This window comes from Triturus cristatus, chromosome 7 (assembly GCF_964204655.1).
Source record: "Triturus cristatus chromosome 7, aTriCri1.1, whole genome shotgun sequence".
NCBI classification, from domain to species: Eukaryota; Metazoa; Chordata; class Amphibia; order Caudata; family Salamandridae; genus Triturus; species Triturus cristatus.
Window position 1 is genome coordinate 60389271 of NC_140590.1, and position 10494 is coordinate 60399764.

Consider the following 10494-nt stretch of genomic DNA (forward strand, 5'->3'; position numbering starts at 1 on the left):
TCCCTCTGATGGTAAACAGGCACGTGCCTGGGCGGAGCCACATCCCGTAGTCACGTGGCACTGAGAAAGGTCTCTGCGAAAAAAGCATGTATACATCCCCCTTCTAGGGTGGGGGACGGGGTACTGCTGGCAAACTCATCGGGCCTGACAAGAACTTTACTGTGCCCACTAGAAATATCATTTCACACTTAAATAACGTATTCGCTTAGACGGCATGCGCGTGACAGCTGAGTATATATATTTATGCAATAGCAGGATTATACAGTTGTTTACCCAACCATGCAGCATCGGGATCCATGTATGTTTATGATATATAGATCCATTAAGCTTTACAACTACTGCATCAGTACAGCTGTGCAACATCTGTCTCTCTCTAGCTGTGCAATCTGGGTATCCTGCACCGGAATCTAATGGTACCAGAATTCACGGCTTGCCACTGGTAGTAGGTCAGGGGGCCATTACATGTATGCCAGCCATCTGGAATGGGCTGCCCACTGCTGTAAGGAGCATGGCAAGGACCGCTGTTTGTATGCCAATCCTTTGGAATGGGCCACCCACAGCTTAAAGGTACATGTAGAAGACCTCTACATGTACCCGAACCCTTGGGAATGGGCCAACCACAGCTGAAAGGTACACCTTAAAGACCTCTACATGTACCTGAACCCTTTGGAATGGGCCAAACACAGTTGAAAGGTACATGTAGAAGACCTCTACATGTATCCGAACCCTTTGGAATGGGCCACCCACAGCTTAAAGGTACATGTAGAAGACCTCTACATGTACCCGAACCCTTGGGAATGGGCCAACCACAGCTGAAAGGTACACCGAAAAGACCTCTACATGTACCTGAACCCTTTGGAATGGGCCACCCACAGCTTAAAGGTACATGTAGAAGACCTCTACATGTACCCGAACCCTTGGCAATGGGCCAACCACAGCTGAAACGTACATAGAGAGGACCTCTACATGTACCTGAACCCTTGGAAATGGGCCAACCACAGCTGAAAGGTACACCGAAAAGACCTCTACATGTACCTGAACCCTTTGGAATGGGCCAAACACGTTTGAAAGGTACATCGATAGGACCCCTTCATGTATCTTTACCCTTTGGAATGGGCCGCCCACAGTTGGATGGTACACCGAGAGGATCTCTATATGTATCTTTACTCTTTGGAATAGAGAGTCCACAGTTGGAAGGTACACCGAGAGGACCTCTGCATGTATCCCAGCCCTTTGGAATGGACCAACCACAGTTGAAAGGTACATCCAGAGGATCTCCACATGTATCATTACTCTTTGGAATAGGGATCCCACAGTTGGAGGGTACACCGAGAGGACATCTACATGTATCATTACTCTTTGGAATAGGGAGCCCACAGTTGGAGGGTACACCGAGAGGACCTATACATGTATCTTTACTATTTGGAATAGGGAGCCCACAGTTGGAAGGTACACCAAGAGGACCTCTACATGTATCTTTATTCTTTGGAATGGGCCACCCACAGTTGGAAGGTACACCGAGAGGCCCTCTACATGTATCATTAAACTTTGGAATAGGGAGCCCACAGTTGGAGGGTACACCGAGAGGACCTATACATGTATCTTTACTCTCTGGAATAGGGAGCCCACAGTTGGAGGGTACACCGAGAGGACCTATACATGTATCTTTACTCTTTGGAATAGGGAGCCCACAGTTGGAGGGTACACTGAGAGGACCTCCACATGTATCATTACTCTTTGGAATATTTGGAATAGGGAGCCCACAGTTGGAGGGTACACCGAGAGGACCTATACATGTATCTTTACTCTTTGGAATGGGGAGCCCACAGTTGGAGGGTACAGCGAGAGGATCTCTACAAGTATCATTACTCTTTGGAATAGGGAGCCCACAGTTGGACGGTACACCGAGAGGACCTCTGCATGTTTCTTTACCCTTTAGAATGGGCCACCCACAGTTGGAGGGTACACCGAGAGGACCTCTACATGCATCTTTACTCTTTGGAATAGGGAGCTCACAGTTGGAAGGTACACCGAGAGGACCTCGACATGTATCTTTACTCTTTGGAATAGGGAGCCCACAGTTGGAAGGTACACCGAGAGGACCTCTACATGTATCTTTACTCTTTGGAATAGGGAGCCCACAGTTGGAAGGTACACCAAGAGGACCTTGACATGTATCTTTACTCTTTGGAATAGGGAGCCCACAGTTGTAAGGTACACCGAGAGGACCTATACATGTATCTTTACTCTTTGGAATAGGGAGCCCACAGTTGGAGGGTACACCGAGAGGACCTCTACATGTATCTTTACTCTTTGGAATGGGGAGCCCACAGTTGGAAGGTACACCGAGAGGACCTCTTCATTTATCTTTACCCTTTGGAATGGGCCGCCCACAGTTGGATGGTACACCGAGAGGACCTCTACATGTATCTTTACTCTTTGGAATAGGGAGCCCACATTTGGAAGGTACACCGAGAGAACCTCTACATGTATCTTTACTCTTTGGAATAGGGAGCCCACAGTTGAAAGGTACATCAAGAGGACCTCAACATGTATCTTTACCCTGTGAAATGGGATACTCATAGATGGAAGGAGCAGCATTAGTTCCTTGAATCTACAATCTGCCCTCACTGTCAGCCTTCAGATGGAGCAGTTTTTGTAATCCAGCTTTGGGGCTGTGGCTGCTGTGCTCTCCAAGACTTCTCAGAACCCTGCCTGGTGGATGCCAAGTCTTATCCAAGTGAATGTTCCTTGGTGTCCTTTGTGCCGTTAAGGAGCTTGCACTAGTAGCAATGTTCGTGATTCACTGAATGAAAGGTCATCTCCCATTTGTATCTTGAATAAAGGGATGGTCCTCTACCTTGGGGAGGGACAGCGAGCTAGGTTACAGCTTTATGTGCAGTGTGGACAGAGCTGTGTTCTCATGGACCTCCCCCTGAGTTCTTCCAGCTGAGGGGCTCTCGGCCAGTGTGGGCCTCTCTTCTGCAAACCATTGTCTTTCCTGGCACCACTCGATCTCTGCCATTCACAGCGGTGACTCTCTAGGGGAGAGATATGGTGGCCCAGCCAATTTGATGTCACTCAAACGGTGTAGGGGGGGGGGGGGAATCTGTCCCATTTGGAGATTACATTTTCTGGCTACCACTTCAAGACCAAGGTTGTGTTGGCAATGCTTACTTGACCCTGTTAAACACTCCACTGAGATTGACTAGGTTTGGACACACCGGTCTTCTTTAGGGTGTCATCCAGGTGTTTGTTGTCTTCCATTTGCGGACTAACCCTTCCCAGTGTCTGAGCCGGCCCTTATGAGCCGCTCCCTCATTACAATGTTCAATTAGGCCGCATGATCTAAGATGCACCCTCTTTACTGCTACCACCTACACTTCTGCTCCAGCGCTAGCAATAAATGTACTGGCAATACCTGTTCTTGTACCTGAGGTATAAGCCTCCTTCACCCACTAAATTTGAGTCCTAATTTGTTTAAAAGTTAGTTGCTACAATCACAAAGTACCCTCCCCCGCTCTTGTTGACTTTCTTTTAGAGCAACATTGTTTCGGGCTTGTAGGACGCTCATAATCGACAAACCCCGATTGTCTGTGGATATTCTGGGTCCCCCCCTTATTTGGCTCGACTCCTTGCCAGCAATCTTTGTGCTCGCTGTATAGGTTATGGGGAAGGCTGAGCATCACATTATCAAGGAATCTATTAGAGGGAAAGGAGGTAGAAGAACAGCTGGCCCTCTGCACCTGGAGACCAACAACCTCTCTAATGACACATTAAACTGTACCCAGAATGCCCCTTCTACACTGCAGACATAGTAAAGGATGTCTCCCCTACTTGTACCTCTAACAACCAGATGGAGGACCGTTACTCTAGCCTTTAGGACAGTACCCTTAGTATCAATTTGAGATGATGCATGCCACCATATAATATCATATACCAATGCGGTACCTGATCCTTCATCGTCAAAGGAACGGACACATAATGCATGAAAGGACCAGCAGAGCCGCGCGGGCACCTGAATAGCACAGTCGCATCCTTTACCTGCACGCTAAACCAACCACTAATCAGGCAGACCTGCCGACACCAAAGACATCTGCCACAAATTGATGGTCACCACAGGGCTCTAACATAGTCCACCCGGCAGGTCCCACATAGTCCCCTACCCTGAGCATTGACATCCTGTAATGACAAAAAGGTTGACAATGATGCAGTCCATCTTGGCACCTCTCTTCAATTGGCATCTTATAATTGATATCGCATAAGAGGACTGATCACCCCACTCTTTGACGCCTGGTACCTCCCGCAGATCCATAAGATCAGAGCGCACAGCATCCTGCCAAAGCAACAGAAATAGGATCAGGGGCAAAAAAGATAAACTAACAATAAAATAATGGGGCCTGCAGAGCTGATCAGAGCTGCCAGCATCAACCATTCTTAAATTATGCGTCTTTCTTCCACACTACCCCCTCCCTCTCACGGGCGAGCACCGCGAACCATAACACAATAAACACAAGTCGGTGTTCATCATGCACGGCATGGAAGCACCGCCCAAATAGGCTCAGAGCAATGACAAAACTGTTCTCATCACACACCCTCATGGAGCAGCGTGCTACCCGCTGAAGTTAATCAATGCACTACAGAGGGGTAGTAAGCGCTATACAAACACGATAATACAATACAATACAATACATTGAATTACGCATTTCCAGGACCAGGTCCTTTCCCGCCATCCCAAAGCTGGTGAGAAGTGTCCCAGAGTCCCTCCTGTGCATCTGATCCTGTGCCCAGAGCCCCCTGGCTGCATGAGAAGCCTCTCTGTGCTTTACGCAGGCGGAGGGGCGGTTCTTCTGCACCAGCTCATACTCTCTTCAAACCAGCCTCACTCCAGACATAAATACCCGATTCCTTCTGCTCTTAATCCGTTCCAGTCCCTGGAGCTCGAGTGCTCTTCGCACATTTAAACCCAGGGTGTCTGCAGATCTTTCATATTTTTTGATCAGCACAGTTCCCATGGCCTCTGCCATGGTCCAGGCTGCATCCTGGTAGCCATGAGAGGGAGACTGGACACGCGAGGGGCAACTCAGGGCAAGGGGTCCTCATGGAGGCAGAAAGTATCAGACCTTTTTTAGAGATGTCTGCATCTCAGTCAGTCCCTCAGCCATGGACTGCACTGGTAGCTCTGACCTCCTCCCACTGCTGGTATGGGGCTTCCACCACACGGCTGGCTGGGAAGGTGGTCCTGTCATTCAAACGTTATGTGTCACCTTCTGTGTAACTACTGCTTTCTGGGGTGACTAATAGGTGTCCCCCATACAATCTGGGTTTCACAGGGTTCAACACGTGTGGAATGTTGTCGAAGCCTGGACCCTCACTCACAATTTGTTCCCTCCTGTTGCGTAGTTCAGATGTTCCAACCAGTTTGGCCACCATCGTCTGCATCCCCTGACTTTCTACACCGTTTTGAATCACCACTCCCCTACCCCATCCCCACCAGTCACCAAGTGTGTGCAGCCGGATGCCTCATGGTACAGTATTCTGTTGTTCTCAGCTAGGTTTCTACTATACTAATACCTGCAAGCCCCAACACATGTATATTGGTCAAGAGGCAAGAACGTTACTCCCTCTCACTGTTAGCCCCATCATGCTCCTTGCACTGGATTGGTGAGTTGTGGGAAACCAGTGACCCCTGTCAGCCTCTATTACTTGACACTTTGTTGGCTGCCATCTTATCTATTGCCATGGTAGGCAAACAAAGAAGCAGTGGGCAGCCATCTTAGGCGCCATTTTGAGAGTCCTCCGGGTCCACGCCAATGCCTAGGCCTGCATTTACCTTTGGTAAGACAATGGCTGTGTGACTCTGCCAGACTCGTGGCAGTACTCCATGATGCTTCTCACTCCCTCCAGGCGGCGCTAGTGTCTAGCATTGCTGCATGAGAGTTATCACCAACCCCAAAAATAGTGGGTTGCCAATTGTATGCAGATTAAAAGGCATTTTCTGAGACCTCAAACACTGGCTCTGGGGGACAATGAGGCCAGGGAGGTCCTGAAGAGACTCCTGTGAAGGAGAGGAAGGTTGGTGGTGGTGTGGAAGGAAAGATGATACAAAAGGGGCTTCAGGAGGGAAAGGAGACCTGCAGCTGATGAGGGAAAGAAGCGGGAAGGAGAGGGAAAGGGGGGGCAGGTGGTAAAGAGAAGAAGGTTGGATCTCCACATGTGGCCCTGTAGCGTGTGGCCCTTCACTAGACCAGAACATAACTGGTTAGCGCTGCCCCGTCTACAGGCTGCCATACATATCTTCTTAGGAAAGACCCTTCACCCAGTCCACGGTCCCCCTCTAGGATAGGGTCCTACACAAAACCCAAACATAACTGAGAGACCCAATGAATTGGTATTGGGGACACTGACATGGCTCTCAGGACCGCTCAGCGGAAAAGCCACTGGGAGGGCACCACACACTAGGAAGACTAGGGCAGCCCAGATCCCTGGGTATGTAGGATTCCTTTAAAGGGTGGGTCACTAAGAACAAAAGGACACCCTTGTCTTCCAAGGGATTTCATTTGAAGAGCAGAGTAAGCTGTGGTAATCCTCTGGCCCCTGTGCTCCCATGTGATACCTCCCCAGATTGGTTCTGCCCCTAGTCCCCCTCTGTTCTTGGTTAAGGGACGTGTAGCTGCAACCCCTGCAATCATCTTCAGTCCTCTGAGACCCCTGGACCAAGGATCCCAAGACTGCAACCCCTGCAATCATCTCCAGCCCTTTGAGACCCCTGGGCCAAGGATCCCAAGACTGCAAACCCTGCAATCATCTTCAGTCCTCAGAGCCCCCTGGACCAAGGATCCCAAGACTGCAACCCCTGCAATCATCTCCAGCCCTCTGAGACCCCTGGGCCAAGGATCCCAAGACTGCAACCCCTGCAATAATCTCCAACCCTCTTAGACCCCTGTGCCAAGGATCCCAAGACTGCAACCCCTGCAATCATCTCCAGTCCTCTGAGACCCCTGGACCAAGGATCCCAAGACTGTAACCCCTGCAATCATCTTCAGTCCTTTGAGACCCCTGAGCCAAGGATCCCAAGACTGCAACCCCTGCAATCATCTCCAGTCCTCTGAGACCCCTTGGCCAAGGACCCCAAAATGATACATTTTAGGAGCCAGCAATGTGTGTGCTGTTACCCTGGAGCCACAGGGAGAGTATGTGAGATACATTTTAGGAGCCAGTAATGTGTCTGGTGAGACCCTGGAGCCACAGGGAGTGTCTGTGAGATACATTTTAGGAGCTAGTAATGCGTCTGGTAAGATCCTGGAGCCACAGGGAGAGTCTGTGAGATACATTTTAGGAGCCAGTAATGTGTCTGGTGAGACCCTGGAGCCACAGGGAGTGTCTGTGAGATACATTTTAGGAGCTAGTAATGCGTCTGGTAAGATCCTGGAGCCACAGGGAGAGTCTGTGAGATACATTTTAGGAGCCAGTAATGTGTATGGTGAGACCCTGGAGCCACAGGGAGTCTGTGAGATACATTTTAGAAGCCAGTAATGCATCTGGTGAGACCCTGGAGCCACAGGGAGAGTCTGTGAGATACATTTTAGGAGCCAGTAATGTGTCTGATGAGACCCTGGCGCCACAGGGAGAGTCTGTGAGATACATTTTAGAAGCCAGTAATGCATCTGGTGAGACCCTGGAGCCACAGGGAGAGTCTGTGAGATACATTTTAGGAGCCAGTAATGTGTATGGTGAGACCCTGGAGCCACGGGGAGTCTGTGAGAGCTCTGGTGTGGGCCTCACCTCGCAGCCAGCTGGCTTCTAACACCCGCCTGTCTGTCCGACCAGCATTCTGTCCACGTACTGTCCCCCATTGCCTCAGCTTTATGACATGGTGCCCTGAAATAGCCACAAAGCCATCAAGGCTGCATAAAACTCGCCAATCAATTATTCATATGCAATCTTTCATGCAGAAGGCGGCCGACCATGAATTAAACCTGCTATAAACAGGGCCACCGGACTTATGCGCTAATGAAGTCGCACATTGTGCAGCAGAATTAGCTAAAGTATGCAGGAAGAAACCACAAATAATGCAGCGTGAGGTGGCCCATTGTGCAGCTGTCTCATGTCGTTATATTATCAGTTTAATACACATTAATACTCTCTGGACAAAGGTTTCACCTCACTAGTGCCAGCTCAACACCTGAATGGAGCAATCAGACACTAAAAGGTGACCATTGAATCTGTGTAAAAGGTCTGCCACAGCGCGAGACTAGATGTGCTTTTTTATTAAGTAACTTTTGATCTGTTAAAGCTAGAAACATGTTTTACTGAAATCTGCACATTATATTGTAAATGCTGAATTATGTGGCAAGGGCGGTAAATCTTTAACAAGTAGAAAACGTAGCAAAATCGCATAGTTCTACAGGTTTCATCCTAGAAAACCCAGAACATTTTTATAACATTGATCTTAAGGGAATTAGAGTGCAGGGAACTGCCCGTCCTCTTCCCCCGACCTAGAACCATATTATTTCCCCTTACAAGTCTAGAGAGAAAAAGAGTAAATGAAATGACCGAACTCTGGCGCACTGATCAATTTGATGTGTTTCACCATCAGACAGAAGATTCAAAACAGCCACCGACATCAGCAACCCTTGGCCATGGGCAAAGGGTCCCCACATTCTCTGGCACTAACAGGGGTGACCATTCCCAAGATAGGCATCAGAGGCCTGGCCCAGCTGGTGGGTTCGGTGCCCATTTTAAGACCTGGGGTGCAGAGAGAAGGAGCATGGAATGTGAATAGCTTGCCCGCTCTGCGTGCTGGACCGACATTAATCAATGTCGGGCAAGATTCACCAAGGTAAACTGAGATGAAGGTCTAACTTTATGACTTTCGGTATTCACAGAGGGCATTTATGAGTAGTAAGTAAGACTTTTGTCTCAGTTAAACTTAAGACCACAACTTAAGGTAAATTGATACAAAAGTCCAACTTTAGTACTCTTAAATGCCCTTTGTGAATACCAAAAGTCGTAAAGTTAGACTTTCGTCGCAGTGTACCTTTATGAATTGGGCCGCTAGTCTCCAGACCTACAGTTCCATACCGGAGTACTGACACGTCAGACGCTCTTGAGGGAGCGTGGTTGGGAGCGACAGGAGGTGTGGAAGAGGCAGGAGACCATAGAGACATGACAGAGATGCTTTTTGGTAATTTTGATTTGGGGGAGGGCGTAGATCAGTGGTCCAGCCTATATCTAGGAAATTGATAGTAGCGTTTGAAGGCAATATTGGGGATATTAACTGTTGATACTGATGTGACGTCTGTTTTATATGTGAGAAGAAGACGACCCATACTGTCAGAAGCAATCAAATGTAAAGCCTATTCACATTTTTGCATGGATGGCAGTGACACCTAGTGGTAAGAAAAAGTAGGCACTTGTTGAGATTTATGATGAGCCCTGCAATTCACTTTTCGGCCACAGGGGTCACAGTGACGTCTGATTAAGGAGACTGTGATACAAAGAGAACAACAAGACTAAGGAGCCGTTGAGTAGTGGACAAAGGAGTTTGTTGTCAACAGGGATATACTGTCATGATGCAAAATATGGAATGCTGTGCACCCAGCTGTGCTTTTGAAGCAATGCCAGATCAACTAACCTCTTCTCTCTCTGTCCTCTAGGGTCCTACCTGACACATGAAGCCAGCGGCCTGGATGAGCACGGTGAGGCCCGCGAAGCGTTCCTCAATGGTGGCGAGAACCACAAGCGGAAAGAGGAATTTTTCATCTAAACTTTCGCTCTGTGATTATTTTTTCTGTTTTTTCGAGGGATGGGGAGGGAGGTATGGGGCAAAGGGATTGAAAAGACCAGCGGGTCTTGGGGGCGGGGTGGGGGGGGAATAAAGATGACAAAACAAACATGAACAAATGGAAGAAAACACAAAAAAACGAGAAAAAGACAAAAGTTGAAAAAACACGAAGAAAAGAATTCCACATTTTTTCTTCATTTTTTTGGAATATGTATGGGTGGTATTTTTTTCGGATTGGACAGCAGCGTGGGGGTCCTGGAACTGACGACCAATCTACCTGCTGACCTGGAGGGGCCGATCCCTCTGTTGACCCCAGGGATACCGGAGCCTGAGGCGGCCCTGCCAAATCCGCGCCATAGAGTACAAATCTTTGGGATACCGGAAAAAGAGCCACAAACTGTATTAACCTGTATTATTAACGACACACTGGACGAACATTCATTTTGTGGGGGGATGTGTGCGTGGGTGGGCTATGGAGGCTTAGAGGGCCACTTTTGGAAATCTTGGGTGGCAACGAGGACCTCATGACTTTGCATACGTAGGACACTGGAAGAAGACCGCGACTGCCCAGAGATACATTTGCAAAGCTTTCAAAGAGGATAGGACACTGAGAAGACAGAATGAGGGGTTACGGGGTGGGATATTGGGGCGGTTTAGGGAGGGAACATTTACTGTCTTTTCATGTCTCAACTGGGGTATCCGTTATC

At 48.6% G+C, this 10494-nt stretch overlaps 1 protein-coding gene across 3 annotated transcripts in view; it reads left to right on the plus strand.

Annotated features, from left to right (window-relative positions):
• Nucleotides 1-9936, plus strand: part of CADM4 (cell adhesion molecule 4) — a 1244810-nt gene extending 1234874 nt beyond the window's left edge. The window contains exon 10 of one of the 3 annotated variants that reach the window (XM_085615631.1): nucleotides 9660-9936. In XM_085615631.1, the coding sequence (XP_085471757.1) occupies nucleotides 9660-9769 (110 nt within the window). In that variant the 3' untranslated portion in view covers nucleotides 9770-9936. The remainder of the gene's footprint in view (nucleotides 1-9659) is intronic. The other 2 variants (XM_085615632.1, XM_085615633.1) reach the window with 2 other exon arrangements.
• Nucleotides 9937-10494: the final 558 nt, after the last annotated feature.